The sequence below is a fragment of the Melanotaenia boesemani genome, chromosome 5 (assembly GCF_017639745.1).
Source record: "Melanotaenia boesemani isolate fMelBoe1 chromosome 5, fMelBoe1.pri, whole genome shotgun sequence".
NCBI lineage: Eukaryota > Metazoa > Chordata > Actinopteri > Atheriniformes > Melanotaeniidae > Melanotaenia > Melanotaenia boesemani.
In genome coordinates, this window is record NC_055686.1 from 15632292 (window position 1) to 15650193 (window position 17902).

Genomic DNA, 17902 nt, shown 5'->3' on the forward strand with positions numbered 1-17902 from the left:
CGTAAAACATGCCGTAAAGTTTATTGTCTTGTCTACGGTGGTCTTGCACGACGAAGTTTTTACCGTTTAACTGTTAAGAGCTACAAATTTATTGCACATAACAATTCATGGAAGCTATCTATATAGCCAGAGTTGTGAATTTATAATCAACATTTACTGCCCTCTGTCATGGTGCTGTTCATTAATGTTGCTATTTCTCCCAAAAAAATAATAATAATAATAATAATAATAATAATGATAATAATAAAAATAATAAATAGTAAAATATCTGGTCAGTGACGTTACTAGCTAAAATGCTAGCATTAGCACTAGCGTTGCCGAGAAGAATCAAGTTTTTACTTGTACACGAATTTTTCGACGCTTTCACCCAATGATCAAGTTTTTTTTTTTCTCTTTAAATAAGATTGGTTTTATATTTGTTAGACGTGTAAGTATTAATACTTAAGTTCATCCTTAACCTATATAGAATGACCAAATATATGATTGGGAAGGCTTTAAAAATATTCATCTTGAAACATAAGGGAGGACTATGGTGTCTGTATCCCACCGACATAGATGACCAGCTAGCAGTAATTAAAAATTATATGTTTTCAAAAGAAAAAGATGCATGACATAATAAATAATTATGCAATATAGAGTTTGTGAAAAATGTGTACGTTTGTGAAAAATATGTACGTTTGTAGCAAGATCTGTTGCAGTCTGGTGCAAATAACTGTTAGAAATTAAAGAACACTAGATAAATAAAAAGAATCCAAATTAAGTTGTAAGAAAGTTAAATAGAGACATGATTTTTTGGGGGGAAAAGCTAAAGTCTTCAGTGAACAAATCATTTATTATTGCCATTTATTTAAACACTGCTCATAGTGGTGGTTAGCGCCTCACAGCAAGAAGCTTCCTGTTTCCAGCCTTGGCTGGCCTTTGCTGTGTAAACGTTGCATGTTCTCCTCCTGCATGTGTGGGTTGTCTTTGGGTACTCTGACTTCCTCTCACAGTCACGCATGTTAGGTTAATTGGTGTTTCTAAATTTCCTCCTGAAGTGAGCATGAGTGTGAGTGATTGACTATCTATGTTTGTCCTGTGATGGACTGGGAACCTTTCCAAGGTCTACCCTGCCTTTGACCTAGTAGCATCTGTCATCCTGCTGTGGAATAAGCACATTTGTGAGGTTTATTTATTTTTACAATGAAGTTATTGTGCTTTTTTTCTTAAAGATAATGGTTATTCCTATACAAACCATTGTTTCTGATAGGATTTATTAATCTGCATTTTATGTTTGACTACTTACAGTGAAATTTTCATAAATGCCTGTTTTGTCGTCTCAGAGTCAGGGAGCGACGAATGAGGGGAGATTCACCAACACCTATACCGATGACTTTAAACCCATAAATGAACGCCAGCCACAGCTAAAGTTCAGAACTAAAGCTGAGCCTGTTCCTGCACATATCAACCCACTGCAGGTTGGATGGATTACTTGATGTATAATCCAATCATTTTAATGATATATTAACTCTTCTATACAGGTTGTGTTGCTTTTGTAGGCTAAAGGTGAAACTTGACTTGTTTGTTTTCAGCACATCTACAGGACAACCAACAGCACCTATGGCTCAGGTGTTATCTCCCAGGTTAAACAACACAACTATGCATAATTTCAGTAAAATCTGTTTATTTTTATGTAGTTTCCGTTACCAACAGCAGCACAACCCTCTCACTCTGTCTTCCAGTCTCCTTTTAGCTCAGCCTTCCCTGGCTCCTTGCCCTCATTTGGCATCCCAGCTCCTTCCCTTTCCAAAGCAGTTGGGAATGTGGGCTCTACCCTGAAAGAAGCTGGGACACAGGAAGCGAGAGTTTCAAGGGAGCAAAGGGTTTCATTTGGTGGGGAAGATGAAGGTCAGTAGCACTATATTTGTGACATATCTCTGAGACCGATACACGTGTACGATGAAGATGGCATGCGTGTAAACATTCCACTCGTTTTCTTTTACTGACAGCAAACAAGTTGAAGGAGCAGGAGTCAAAAGACGAACTGCGGAAGTCTGGTGTTCACTATGAGGAAGGTAAAGTAAATAAAAAGTCCCTGATGAAAAAATTTTAACATTATTTCAAGAGCTTTCAAGGAAAATGACATTTTAAATATTTTTCAATCCTATTCAAAATTTCTTCATCTTCAGGTGTAACTGTATTGTCCTGTCTTGGTCCGACCTGCTGTGATGATTTCCAAAAATCTCAGTACAGAGAGGTCAGATCACTCAACCCTTCAATGGCCTCAGCTTCCCTCATCACAGTGATTTATAACACAGGTGAAGCTGCATTCTTTCACATACTCATTTGTTCCGTGTTGAACCCTAAAACCATCTGTTACCGTGAAGCCAGGGAAGTAGCATTTACTTAATTGGAGGTTACAGTTTTTCTCAATTGCTAAAACACTAAACCCTATTGTCTGAACCAGATGCTCAGATGCATGAACCTGCTGATTGAATCACTCTTTTGGCAAAAACCATAAGCAGTTTTCACATGTTTAAACACAACTTGCCAACACATTTTTATTGTGATGCACCTGTGTTGCATAATAATGAGCACAGGTGGCAAAAGTCAAATACAATTAAAGCACAGGTGTCAGAGGTTGAACACAACAACTTAAAATTTATTTCACCCTTTTGGTGAGGGAACCTATAATTATATATATTTTAAGGAAATTATTAGATTTAGATTAGATTTTTGACTTTTAGAAAAGTAGATAAATGTTCAAATAAATGCTTCCAAATATGAGATCTCAGCCCGTCCAGAGCGTGACATATTTTACTTAGATATAACAGATAAAAACTCTGCCTTATTATTTATTCAAGTCACCAGCATACAGAGGAATTAGTAGGTCCTCCTGTAACAGATGCAAAGAAAATGTCAGTTGACAAATGTGCAGTCACAGCTGAACAGAATGAAACATATTTAAAAAAATAGTTTAAAATGCCACAAACTCATATCTGCAGCAAATATGGTATCTTAACAAATGAACTATGTTTCCCACCTCTGATTAGATGATGGAAACAGGGAGAACAGCGCCCACTTGTGGGACTTGAGTCCTGCTGTTGGGCTGCAGAGCAGCTCTGTCCTTCAGCCTCCCTCCAGGCAGTGCAGTCAGTAAGTCAGTGACACAAACCATACATTTATAAATCTTTCATGTATCATGTTCAAACACTGTCTCTCGCTTCCTATTGTCATCAGCTGTGCACAGGAAATTGAGCGTTGCTGCTCTGAGATGCAAACCATCCCTCCTCACATCTCTCAGAGCCACGGCCAGCCATTGGCTTGTGCACAACCAACTAACTGCTGCATAAGGTCCATCAGGAAGCTGCCGATCACAGAGTACCAAGCCAGCTATTCTGCTAAGGTAAAGCAGAGTTGGCAAGGTCAGCAGAGCCTCTATGTGTGTGTCTTTAATGGTTTCATTTATCTTCACTTTTTTTTTTTTTTATCTCTACCCAGTGGTATAGGCCTAAGATTCGTCATTGCACTCGTCCTCATCACAGGAATCCTTTACTCTGAATTTCAACCCTTATCTCAATACACAGCTGAAACAAAACAACAGTTGTTTGTCTTTTGTGTTTGACATGACATACTATTAAGTTTCAAGTTCTAAAAGAGGTCTTTGCAGGAACAAAAAAGACAAATGTTTCCAAGCCAAGATACTGGCCTTTGTCTGGAGTTCTCCATTATCTCGCTAAAGGAGCCCGAGCGCAAGTCATAACAGAGTAGTAGCAAAAATAAGCCAAGTCTGCAGTCCCTCTTTGGGAAGACTGGTGCCTGTAAAGCAGCTTCTTGTAAATTATACATGCTAACCCACATTCACCGCTTTTATAATCTAGAACTCAATAGTGTTCTTGCAGAGGTTTGCTTTTCATAATCTACACGAGAAACTGTATTATACTACTATAATTCTTATATTTTTTTGTCATCTTAGTTTAATTTTGTTAATTTAGTTTTAGCTTTTTTTTAGACTTGCAGTACTTTCAAAAGAAGTTAGCCAACTTTGGAAAAAAACAAAAACAAAAAAAAACATAACATTCTCCAAGGAACGATCTAAAGGAATTAGCCTTCCTGTGTGCATCTCATTAAACCAAAGGACCTAACCTGGACATCTGATCATCTAACCCTTAGATGGTATTATAGAGTGATCATATTATCAATGTCCAGATTATGTTTTAGAACACATGGTTGGCCAAAGTGTTACAAATTAAGGTAAAAAGACACGACCCAATGAACTAAAACAGATGTCTCCTGTCATAAATGGCAAGATTATCATTGGCACCTCTTGTCACGCACAACTGCATTTCAGAGCTTCACTGTGCTACAAAAAACACCTTATGTTAACCTTATCCAGAGGCAGCACTGATTTTTCTCATGAAAACTTCTGGGATGGACCATTGCATGGTGGAAATGTGTATAGGGGTCAGATCAGTCGGTATTCAAGGTCTTTAGTGGAAGAAGTTATTTGCTTGTTCTCTGGACCCAAGGTGAAAAAGACCATTTTATGTTTCATGTCTCTTTACCTTGGTCTTATATCTCTGATTACTTTGTGTTGTACTGTAGACATAATATGTATAGAAGTACAGCACAAAGTAATCAGAGATACAAGACCAAGGTCATATGTGGTTACACTTAAAAATATGGTAAGAATGATGCGTTCCTGCAGAGGGGCATTGGAGGGAGCTGGTACCTATCCCGGGATGGGAGGGTTACCATCCAAAAGGTTGCTACTCCATCACAGCACCAACTCAAACAATTGTTTTTACATGCATGAAAACCCACACGTGCACAGGTAAAATACAAAAAATCTCGCCTGCTAACTGCTGGGACAGGCTCCAGCTTCCCGTGACCCTGTACTGGACTAAACAGCATAGAAAATGGATGGATGGAGGAAACCCAGTGAACCACAATGCTGGGTCAGCACTCCATTCTGTCATTAAATACAAATCACCTAAAGAAATAATTGAAGTCAGCAAATGTTGACAATTTTTTTTTTTTTTCCCAATCGAGTTAGATTAGTAAGATAATGAAAGTACTCTACATCCACTACAATGCTGCATGCAGTAAATCTCCTTCCCAGGGCCACTTTAAAGTCAGACGTCTTACACTTTTAACATTGTGATGTCAGTTCTGATTAGCAAGTCCCTTCTGAAACATGGATCAGCGATGAGTCGGGTGAAGCTAAATGTTGTTTACCAATTACAGATGAACAATTCATTAGCTGCTGTTAATTAACTGAATTTACAAACTGCTGTAAATAAGTGGAAAAGACCACACTGACAAAAAAAACCCCACATGTCTTTAACATCTTTATTCATCTTTTTTCATTATTTTTATTTGTATTGAAATTCATACTGTGTCATCTGAACTTTTTTTTTTTTCCTTTTAAAACAGCTTCTGTCATCTAACGCAAACAAAATCACCAAAAATGATTTCATGTTGTACAATCCACCTGGCGGACATTCCTATTGGCTTCTCCAGAGTGCCATTCCACAGCTGTGGTCCAACCCTGTGAGGAAGTTCCCCTTTAAACCAACACTTCACTGTCTCTACTGCATTGTTGGGGAACACGATGGAGCCAGAAAAAGCTGCTAGGGTGGACAGAAGTGCTACTTGTCAGATGATAAATTCAAACGTGCAGCACATGTCTGCTTTACACGAGAAAAAAGGAAAAATATCACAGCTGTTAATACCACAAATGATTGCTGGCATGAAGATCAGAACAATTTGACAATACTATTTTGAAGGCAAAATATCTTAAACTGAGAAGGAGCAATATTTAAATTCAAGATTACTGTGGCGAAATGGATTTCTGGGAAAGTTTCTATTGACTTACAACCTAATGGATGCTATACTCAACTATGGAGGGAGACTGATGAATCCAAGACTGCAAAGATTTATGGTTTAAAAGCTGAACTTCCTCATGGGGGCAAAGAAACAAAAAAACTGTCCTCAGATAGGACAAGAATGGCAAGTAGGTAATACTGTCCACCACAAGCTCCATACTGTATTAATCTGATACTTTTCTCCCTACTGTTTCTTCCTACAAACAGGACTGCATGGACGCCACAGGCGACTATACCCAGTGGAAACAAACAAAAAAAAACCTCATCCTCAAAAACAAGAAGGGAGGAAGGGAGAGGGGGGAAAAAAAGGGAGGAGAGGCTATTTGAAAACCTGATCTGGATATGGACACTTGATCTGACGCTTAACAAACCAAGTTGTTTCAGCAGAACGAGGTGGCTGCGTTCCACACCAAACACTTTTCACCTGAAACAAGGCTGAACACTTCAGAAATCCAAACTCAAGATATGAAGTGAGCCAACAAAAATGATAAAACTTTATAACGCGTATCCTTCTAATATTTTAACTCAACGCATGATTTTGACATTTGCCACCTTTGCTCTTCCAGATTGGCTGCAAGATAAACTCAAGATTTCCACCTGAATTGGAAAAACAACTACTTATTCACAACACCTGTCCATGCCTGCTCTGATCACTTTATTTGAAAGGATAAGGGTGGAGCAAGTATTTGGTTTGGAACGGAGTCGTCGTAGATACAAATAACGAAGCCGCATCTTTAGATGCACGAGAGCTGTGATGTCACAAGAAGTTTGAGACATCATAGGAGCGGATATTAATGGATTTGAATGACTGATGACTTAACAGAGTAGCAGAAGCCCAGTAAAGTCCCCTGAAATGTTAGTCCACTTCCAACTTCATTGAAACCCTCAACATGCTGATGATATTTTACCCAATTTGAAATCATAGAAATGAACATGTTTGTCAAAATGAATTTAATTATTGGGATTTAAGTTTTGTTCTGGCATCACTCCTGGGTAGCTGCCTCAGTTCCAAGGAAACTTCACTGAGATCTGTGTGCTCTGCAAATGTCAAAAAGGTGTCACCTGAAATACAATGATGAGCTAGCGCCAGCAGTAGGGTGGTGCTGGTACCACACCCTCCCCCAACCCTGTTCCCAACGTTCCTCAGTTTACAAGAAACAAACAGGAAATAAAAAGATTAAAGAAAAAGAAAAAAAAAAAAAAAAAAAGAAATCCCCCCACCCCCCAACCGGGCCTGCCAGCACGCCAATGACTTCAAGTGTGTCAATGAGTGTGTGCGTGCATGTGTGCGAAAGAATCTGTGTGTGCGGACGAGGCCGCAAGAGTCTCTGAAAATATATGAGGACTGGTGTGTGCATGTGGAGGCTCCATGGGGGTGAGGGGGACTCCTAGTATTTCTTCCCCGGGATGAACTCCTTTGCTTCGGGATTCAAGATGCTCTTCCTCTGCAGAAGAACACACACACACAAAAAAAAAAGACTAAAAACACTCCTTTAAACTCAGAGACTAAGAGTTTTATTATTTTTTATTTATATATTATATATAAATTTGCATTTAACTCACCGCCACTTCCTCCAGGTTGCTGTGGTGATCGCTGACCGACAGACCGTTGAGTTGCTGTTGCAGCTGCCCCACTCCCTGGTTGTTGAGGTCACGTGACGGGATAAACCAATCCTGGTCCTCTTCCTCAAGCATTTCCTGGAAACAGCGCTCCAAAAACTCCTGCTCCAACAGCTCCTCTTCCACCTGAGAAGGGGGAGAGGAAAAAGAAAAGAAAGTGGGGAGAGGCAAAAGCCACACAATCATTTACAAACTCCAATTTAACTAAGTAACCAGTCAGCATCCTGAAACCAGCTCTGGTCAGATGTATTGCTTATTGTTGTATTTTAGCTTTCTAAGCTGTGGGGGGATATTTTAATTTTTCCATTAAAATAAACATTTCAATGCTCTCCTTTAGTGGATAAGCAATCCTAGAGTTTTGGGGCTCTCTTGTATTTAACATGTTATTTTTGCCAATAGAAGCAGACAAAAATTGATCATGCAGAAGCCTGAACAAGACCTGATGTTGGTCAAACGCCACACTAACCAGATCATGGACCTCAGACATGTTTTTCCAAGACTATTTGAGCATAAGGAGAATGGATGATAAAATGGTTAGTAGTTAATATAACATTAAATACACCAGGTCTACAATTTAAAAAATTTTTCCAGATCAGTTACCTACTAAAACTGCATTATGTGCCATTGCAAGTGCACCATGTGTACATACCTGTCTGTTATATTCCTCCTCATTCTCCATCCACATGTACTCAGCAAATGGGTTGGCATCATTGCCCTCTCCTCCATGCCCATTGGCCACTGGCTCCTTTCCTTCTTTTCCTGGAGCCCCGCCACCCGGTGTCTTGGCCACTTCTGGACCGCTCATCTCAGCTGGCTCTGCATGAGGAATACATACAAGGATTACTGCTGATGCTCCCTGAATCCCATTTTGCTCTAGAGAACTTTAGAAATAAAGCAAGCTATGTTTTTCAAAGCAGACAATCCAAAAGTATCTCACATTGGTTTATTCCATTTCTTGAAGCCATTTAACATGTACTCTTCACTAAGCTACTAGGTCTTATTAACTGTTCACTTCACCTTATCTCATTTTAAAACGAGGCTTTGACAATTCAGCCCAGAATCCAAATGTGAGAAACTGAACAAAAAGGATCATAGTCTCATTTACATTTTAGCTCCAGCTTGAAACCCAAACACCAGATGATGTTAAAAGCTGGTTCTAATCTTGCTTTGTGCACTGATGCAAGTCCAAACAGCTCTGTCAGAAATATTCTGCCTAGAAATGTAAATCAACCTTAAGGGTGCAAGGGTCTTTGATATTTCATGTTAGTCAATAACTTTTCATCAGTGTTTTATCATTAACCGGGTCAGACACACAGGCCCTGACCAGCATATGCACACAGGTCACCAGTAACAAAACACCAACAAACATCGATCGTTCGTAGAAACCGTCCTAAATTTTTTCCTGCAAATGATATTTAGAATGGTCCCAAGTAGTAAAAAAGATAAATCTTGATTTAACAAACGATGGGAGGCCAGTCGTATGCACGTTAGCAAGAGTTAAGGTCAGCTGCTGATATAATCATGTTCTAAAATCACTTGCTTGTGCCAGTTTCATGTTTTTTTTTTTTTGCATTCAGACACACCCTCATTTAACCCATTTAATTTGTTTCTCTTCGAAGAGTTGGAAAGAAACTTAATTTCTGCTGAGCTTGAAGCCAAACATGTTTAGTTCACTAATTCAGGTTCAGTTAACATTTAAAAAAAAAAAAAAAAAAAAAACATCTGAATCACACTTGAAAAAGTTTAAGTGTGGGAGAAAAATATTTAACAAACCTCTGAAACAATATACTGCATAAAAGATTTCATTACAGAATAAATAAACGCAGAGAGAAATGAGTGTAGTAAAATGATTCAGGATCCCGGAAAGATCAGTCTTATTTTTAAATGGATATTAAACTGATATCAAACTGTAAAAACAATTAAAGAAAAACATCTGAAAGAGAGCTGCAGCACACAGGCAAGACGCATCTGCAGCTAGAGGATAGAAACCAACAGAACCTGATGTTGCATTTTTATCCCGTAAACCTCAACCTCTGTAGGTTTTACTCGTTTTGCTGAGATGGAGGCTTGATTTAAAGTAATTTGCACACATATTCTTAGCATCGTTGCAGCACTACCCTTTGATCTGATTTTTAATCGTTCAAAAGAAATAAATGTGTTTTGGTCCGGAGAAAAGACGCATCCAGCGCAGCTGCTCTATTATGGCAAAAATGATAAATCGTTTTGATTTAAATTGAGATCTCGATTATTTACCACAATTATTCATTATTCACTTTAATTTTGTTCTTTAATCTATCAATCTATAGAGAGAGAGGCAGCCAGTGTGACATTTGAAGCGTTATCTGTGGTAATACAGACTAGTTTCTTTCCACCCAGGTCCCACGTAGCTATAGTTTGTCTCAGACCAGCAGCTATGTTTTTTATATTTTTATATGGCTCCATGGGGCAGCTTGACCACAGCTCCGTAGCGGCGGCGAAAACATTGGACTGTAGCCACGTCCTTCACAATACCCTCACCACACTCATACAGGGCAGGGAGAGACTCCACTAAAGTGGTGACGAGATGGCAATGATGCCGTTTGTCCAAAGTGTTGCTGAGTTTCTTAAATCCTGGGTTGTTTACTGTGTTAATTGAGCACTGGTCTTTTGCAATTAAAAAAAAAAAAAAAAAAAAAGTTATAAACAAACTTTAACGTTTGTTATCTCAGGGACTGGCTAACCACCTGGATATTCCCTGGGTCACTAGTTAATATACTTTTGCAACACAGACCCCAAATCACTGCAGAACTCTAACAGGATCTTTTTCTGCATCAGATCAGAAAGGATCTTAGCGATCAGATCAGCTGATCGTCAGCTTGAAATATTTGATAACATCAGATCAATGATGCTTAGATTCCACCTGTCTGTCACAGGTGTCAAGTTTTGAAACCAATGGCGCTACAAGCCTGATTGTTTTTAATAAAAAAGGGTTACTAGTTAATTATCATTTACAAAATAAAGAATATTTAGGCTGAGATTGCTGTGACGCCTGCAGAAATAATAGTGTCCCTGTTCTTCTACTAGATTCTGTGCATATACATGGCCGAAGCTGTTCTTATTTTTAAGAACATTTCTATTCCTAGAAGTATAAAGTACAAGATGGTAAATTCCACACTTTGCATGAAAATGTTTCACACAAATCTGTCTAAGAACAGCTGATAAATAAGGACCCACAAGTGTTTTTCAGTCAGTTTATGCCAATTAAAATAGCAAATACATAACCAATTACTTCACCCTAATTTCCCTACAAGTTTAAGCATGTGGAGCAAAGTAAAAATTAGTCAAATTAGATGCAAACTGATGCAAAAAATGAAAAAAAAAAGGTAGGAAAATAAAAAAGAAACCAACTTCTGGAAAAGACAAAAATAAAAAAAATGTAAAAATACAAAATCAGAATAAGAGGCTCTTCATTCATTCATGAGGCAATTTACTAGTCTGTGCACTGAGTCATAACCTTTCATTCTATTGCATATGCTGAAGCAAGTTTATTGAATGGTAGTGTGACGCAACTCATGACTCATTTAACTGGTTTTTCAGCCAACCATGTTTTGAAGTCAAGCTGGGTTTTTTTCCCCACAATCATCAAGAATATAGCAGAGAGCTTCGGTATAACAAAGTGTAAGGTGTGTATCTGCAGTACAAAAGTGTCTTAACATTTAGACTTGCTTTAGAATAAATCATGACTACCCTATGTTCATTTCTGACAACAGCATTCTGCAGCACATAACCTTTATATATTGTAAAGTGACTTACAAGGTTGTGATAAATTTTACTACACTATAATAAAAAAAAAAGAATACATACTTTCTCTATAATTGACTGCATCTCAGGGTGTTAAACATGATTGACCCATTTCATCTGAGCAGATGTACAAACATGTTTTCATTGTTCAGCATCTGCAGATTTCAGCACATGATGCAATCACGGTAAATACAATGAGTCATGTGTGATGGTGCTGCATGTTTAAACGTGGAAGCTGCAAGCACAACATCTGTCCTCTAAATTTCAGATGTCTGCAAGGGTTATTTCCCTGACCAGTCTTTGGGTTAAGTAGTCATTAGCTTAAGATGTCTTAACATTAAAGCCGTTTTCCACAACTGGTTGCTTAGAATAAATTTTTAGAATGGTTGCTCTTCTACACTACAACACAGCAGCAACACAGTCCATGATATTTCCAAAGTGCCCAACCTCAGTCAAGAAAGAGTTGTGAATCAGGAATTTAAAGGTCTTCAGCACGGGGGAAAATTTGTAGAGGAAGTGAAAACGAATCATACAATTCTAAAACTAGTTCTGCTTATCCAAATACTTACAAGCCCTCTACCTTCGATGCTATGGCCCCAAATTTAATAGAAATTTCCCATCTAAAAATGTTATGCTGAAACATCCACAAGATCACCCAAATGTACATTCCTGTGTTACATCTTTATCTTTTCACTGCACTGACCAATGCTGGACAGCATCCAAACCACAAGGAATTCCCGTCAATGAACCACAAAGCAACCAATTAATACCTGTTGACATCCCAACTACATTTTGAGATGGAATATTTTTTCTAAGGAAGCACTACATTTTATCATTTAAACATGACCTCCATCACACTTCAGTGTGGCCTGTACACGGGCCTCAAGAGACGTGCATGCGCAAAAAGACATGACACTCAGCATGCTTGTTACACTTGTTAGTGTTTTTGTATTCGTTTCTAAGTTATTGTGCAATCAGAGCCCAATTTTTTTATTTTTTATTTAATATATCATTAACATTTGATCTTACCGTTTCCCCATGCAGACTTGTGACGTGTGCCTTACTTCAGTGACGTGAAAGTCAGATGAAATGTGACATGACCGTTCAAACTGAAGTTGCTTTGAAAGATTGAATATGTATCCAATATAGTACTAGACTTGAAAGTGAAATTGGATTTGTGTTGTTCAGACTGTCTTAAAAAGATCTGATATGGGTCACATATGGGCTATACATATTGTATATATTATACATACACATATATACACACATATACATACACACACACACACACATATATACACACACATATATACAAAAGACTTTAGCCACTTTTGCCTTCAGTGTGAACCGCCAGCCAACCAGAACAGACTTTGTCATGACTTGCCTGATGCTAACAAAGTATTTTAGCAATGATTATTTATTATTCTACCAGAAATCTTCACATAACGTCCCAATTCCTAGCTTCTTTCTTATTGAAGCCCTTTCTGTGCAGGTCAGTGTTACAAAATCAACATGTGTGAGCAGAGTTGGAACTTGGGCAGAGCACACACCGTTCATAGTGAGTGGAGACAAGCAGTCTTTCAAAAGAGCTTCAACCTACATCCAAGTTGTTTAGAAAACTAAGAAGAATCCTGTCTGATGTCAACAAATGTCAAATTATCCAGTGCAGTGATTTATACAAAGCTATTTTTTCAAGTGAAAAAAGTTAAGAGTGAATGGGAAAGAAGCAAAAATTACTGGCATGTTTAAATCTTGTGCCAGTGTATTCAACTCATCTTTAAAACAATCCATAAAGTTTTATGGAACAGAACAAACTTATCAGTTGTAAAAGCTTAGCTTAATACTGAGCAACATAATCAATAAATGGCACCTTTGATGTTTCGGCATGTAAGAAAATACAGTTGAGAAGTATACAACAGATAAGAGAAAGTGAGCTGGAAAAATAAATAAAACTTTTGTTGCATTACCGTTTTATATTTCTGAAACTGTTGCAGAGAGTCAGTAAAAACCTCCATTCAGATGATACAAAACGCACAGCAGGTTAAACAAGGAAAGAGTGAGAACAGCGCATGTTCATGAGGCATTAAGATGTGCTGATCCCCATGTAATGTTTAGTTAGCAAAGCCTGGAGCTGTGCATCCTGAGCCTGCAGGCAGAGGGTCATTTGATCCAACTCAATGGCCATGAAAGATAAACAAAGGTGACATACAATTCTGTTCTGTAGGAGGGACACACAGGAAATGTGCAAACTCTGAAGAAAAACATTTGTTACAATATAGTACAGGTGATAGGAATATTTTCCTTGACTAACTTTACAGTCACGGTTATCCTCAAAAAAAAGGCTGCCTCTTGCTAAATACTATTAATCTTTATTAATTTTTTCTGTCATTTGGTGATATTAATTCATCTGAAGTCTCATTTTCCTCTATATGTTGCATCTAAAGGCTTGCTGAGAAGATTTTACAATTTCTTAATATATTTCAAGCCTGTCCATTTCTATTTGGCTATGCATTTCTTTAAGTACATTTCCTAGTATCTATACTAGAAACTCTTCATGATTTTTAGACCAAGTTGTCAGAAAAAAAACCGATAAAAGTAGCTGACCTTAGTAAACGAAAATGATCACTATAACGGGACGTGAATCAGCCTTGTTTTGAAAACAGTTAAAATTGTTGAAATGATAATTTGAAAGTACCACTTATCAACGTGTGCTTTAACCCAAGCTTTTCCCTTTGAACATCTGCAGGTGGAAAAAAGAAATCTCAGACTTAAAAGGTTCAACTATCGGATCGGGAAAGGGGTATATATGCATTTGTTCAAGACTGGGTGTACAGATTAAGCTTTAAAACGCTGAAAATAACCTGCTTCATAACTGTTTATGTGATGTAACAGTGTTGAATGTAACAGGAGCTGTGTCGTCGTGGCTTACTGTTGGCTAACGTCTTCGCACAGCTAACGGGCTAAACCAGGTGTAAAGGCCTGCCTGAACAGTGGGTAAAAGGATTGTATAGTTTAACAGAGGTGAGGCTAAGTAGCTAGTATACAGTGGCTGCAAATAGATCCACGTATCTGTGCTGTCAGTGAATGGGCCTAAGGGTAATAGCCATCCCAGCAACAACAAAAGGGTAGTGGGCTGGGTTGCCGAAAATTAGTTTTTCTCATAGTCGTCAAGAAGAAAAAAGTCCACAACGGAAACAACGCATTAAACTAAAAGTAGAAATGTTAACCAATACTAACACATGAACATACACCGAGGACGAACTCCGTTTCTGTTTGAATTTTTGAGGCGAAACAAAGTGGGCTCTGCTATCGGTTAGCAAGCTGCTAAAGCATGGCAGCATCCCTCAAGCAGGTCAACAAAACAAGCCTCCGCTCCGGGGATTACAACAGCTTCACAAACACGACGTCCTTTAGCATTTTTACATTAAATGGTTATCGTTACCTGGCATTGTGTGGTTGGTGTTTGCTTCCAGGCGCAACGTTGGGCAAAATTTAAGTGCACAACGAAGAGTGCGTGTTCGTCGTCTCTTCAGTGGGGATTTGACTGCTGCGATGCAACGCAACTCAAGTTAGCTAAATCCTGTTAGCCTCTTTGCTACCGTTAAAGATGGGTTGGTCATGTGGTCTCGTGTGGCGTTTGCGGACTTTATATCGATGTGGAAATGTCGCTTTTTTTTGTCCCCCTCCCCTGTAACCCAAGTGGGGGTAGGATTTTCCAAAAAATATTTCACATAGATTGTAGCCATTTGACCAGTCCCCTTTTTCTGATATCCACATTAATAATTTTCATCAAAATGTAGTGAAAAACTAATGACATTTATGACTAAAGCTTGTTTTTACTGATACAGCCTGAAGAGCTCAATTTCATGTAATTCATTATAGTGGAAAGTATCTATATAACCTGTGTTGATACTGGAAAATAAACCCAGAGTGACTTCACCAGCCCTAGATATTATGTCTGATTTTATCTTAACACTAACATATCTGATCATGCAGTCTTAATGAGGACGTTTTGTTCATTTAAAAACAATTTATACAAAAACAAAGATAAAGTGTCATTAGAAAGAGCTGATGACAGAAACAGAGAAGCAACTGAATCTGTTTGTATCCTAGAACAGTATTTCCAGTCCTGTCCTCAAGTGTGTGATTAAATGATGAATCTTATACTGAAAAATATCTAGCTCCAATGCACTTTGAGCAGAAACACTAAATGTTTGACTCTCTTTCCTCATTGACATTGCAATAGAAAGTCAGTCTTTAACATTTTTCTATTGAGAAAATGCAAAGGTGTATTTAAACGTTTCCCATCATATTAGGCAACAACAGATGACTGAAATAAATTACCAATAAAAAAGAAACGGTTGAGGCTTTTCTAACCAGAAATTCTTAAATATTGTCAATTATGCTGAGTGACTAACAGCAGCTGATACATTGATTGCCAATCAGCTAATGAGGGACGATCCAGCTGCTTCTCCCTGTAACAACATTGTCTCCACAAAACGTTGGAATAATGTAAAGTTAAAAAATGCAACGACTTGCAAATTTCTTGCAAACATTTAACTGGTCAAAAACATGACTATAGATCTCATAACTATTTAGGTTGACTGACAACTCAGTAATATGATTTATTCTTAAAATAACTTCTAATTATCTAATAATAATGATAATATGACTCAGAGGTAAAGATGGGGCTTCAGCAGCCATTGAAAGACAACTTCAGGGGGAAGCAAGTTTGAGCCTCATGAGTAACAGTCCTGAAAATTATTTAAAATTTTAGATATTTCCCTGTTTTAACACACTTCACTCAAATGAATAAGTCACTGGGCAAGGCATGATGAACTACTGGATCTATTTAATTTGAGTCAGCTGAGTAAAAACAGGGAATCGTTTGCAGGACTGGAGCTCTTGAGGACTGGAGTTGTCAACCCCTGGACTACTGCAACAATTAAAGAAAGTGCAAGGATTTCATTTGTTGCATTTATCATAACCAAAGCACAGAAGTTGCCACATAGTCATATTATGTTTCATTTGACAGACATTTCATTAAGCTTTCTTTCTTTGTTAAAATGCTACTAGATATAAAATACTAGATAGGTTCACCTCTGTTCTCTTAAAAGAACATTTGAAGTTGCGCTGTTTGCTGAATGACATACATGACCATGGCCAAAGAGTGGCATGTACACAGATGTTTCTATTAAAGTGTTACAAGACAGAACGAGACAGACCCTGACAATCAGGTTTAATCAGAATTATTTCTTAAATCAGATTGAGAAAGTAATGTAAACCTCTTCATAATGTTAGCTGCTACATTTTGTTTCACTTGTGTTTGATAACTGATTATGGTAGTGCTGCTTTCTTGTCCAGGTCACTCTTGAGAAAAGACATTTCTAATCTCTATGGAGGTTTTATCACACACCAGTCATTCACGTCTTCCTCAATTAATAGCAGAAGATTTTTTACAATTTCTCATATTTCTTTATTTTTAATGTCAATGAAAACACCTAAATTGGAATTTCTAATCCAAATGTGGATTAAACCTACTTGGACTTCAAGTGGATACACCTTTAAAATGGCTGCAGAATGCAAAAAAAAAAAAAAAAAAAAATCAAATTAAGCATTTACAGTTTACATTATTTTGTGTATAAGTGAAGTTGTCTTTCAGTGTGGAGATTAGGCTGTGTTTTGTGGTTCCAAGTAGTTTTCTTTATAATAGTGCTGTGTGGATGGGATTCTTGAATAACAAAAATAAAATAAAATATTCCTGTAAGTGTTAAGTGGGACAGCTAACTGGCTAAGGACCTAAACTGCACGTCGTGGCACCGACTTTGCAAAATCTGGGCCCAGTTATAGGTACCTAAATGCAACATGAACAAACATCCACCACATTCTCCTTCACTCTTCTAAATACATACATGACTGCGTGGCTTCACGAGGAAGAGCAGTTTAACTCTATTAATATGAATAGTTAAATGATCAAAGCTTTAATTTACTTGTAAAAGATCTAAACAGTCATAATGCATCCTCATAAATATGCTCTATTGTTCCAATAATTGTGTATACAGAAAAGATATCGATCCATCTTTCAACGTTGCTTGTTTTCGTACCCTTAACTTTGCGCAAAATATCGCAGTAATACATAAAAAACGTTTATTTATCTCTAATCTTTTGAGTTGTCTTATCAGTTTTAAGTGATGTATACTTGTGCCTTCTTTCGGTTGTGATACTAGAGGTTGTCAACAGTTAAATACTTGCATTTATAACAATATATATGTACAGAAAACAGGTTGTGTTAGATGCATTTCTTAGTTTTGTTTACATGAAGCTTGTCTGTGAAATCTTTCCTTGACGCTATCTTCCTTTTTCTTGCACCAGTAAGCAACACACTCACCACTGAACTTCAACTGCAAGGGGGAAGGGGGAATCCGCAAACCAGCTGTCGGAGGGTGAACTGAACTGCTCTTTTCTGGAGCAAATGTTACAAGAAAGACGCGCTGTAGTGAAAATTCTTCCAGTTATCTCCAATATGCTGAATGAACACTGATTTCCCCGGTCGGTTTGTTCGTGTTATTTGACGAAAAAAATGATAAATTCACTGTTTTCTGCCTAAACGTTCAGGGGGGAAACGGTATGTCGTG

The 17902-nt window shown here is 37.8% G+C and overlaps 1 protein-coding gene across 2 annotated transcripts; it reads right to left on the reverse strand.

Moving 5' to 3' along the window:
* Positions 1 to 5317: 5317 nt before the first annotated feature.
* On the reverse strand, positions 5318 to 17882 carry paip2b (poly(A) binding protein interacting protein 2B). 2 transcript variants are annotated; one of them, XM_041985401.1, is made up of 4 exons: positions 17656 to 17882; positions 8137 to 8303; positions 7431 to 7613; positions 5318 to 7312 (listed from the first exon to the last, which is right to left on the reverse strand). In XM_041985401.1, exons 2-4 carry the CDS (start codon positions 8290 to 8292, stop codon positions 7256 to 7258), a joined length of 396 nt encoding a protein of 131 aa, XP_041841335.1. In that variant the 5' UTR covers positions 8293 to 8303; positions 17656 to 17882; the 3' UTR covers positions 5318 to 7255. The 2 variants fall into 2 exon arrangements, with proteins under 2 accessions (XP_041841335.1, XP_041841334.1); XM_041985400.1 differs by lacking the exon at positions 17656 to 17882 and adding an exon at positions 14710 to 14871.
* Positions 17883 to 17902: the final 20 nt, after the last annotated feature.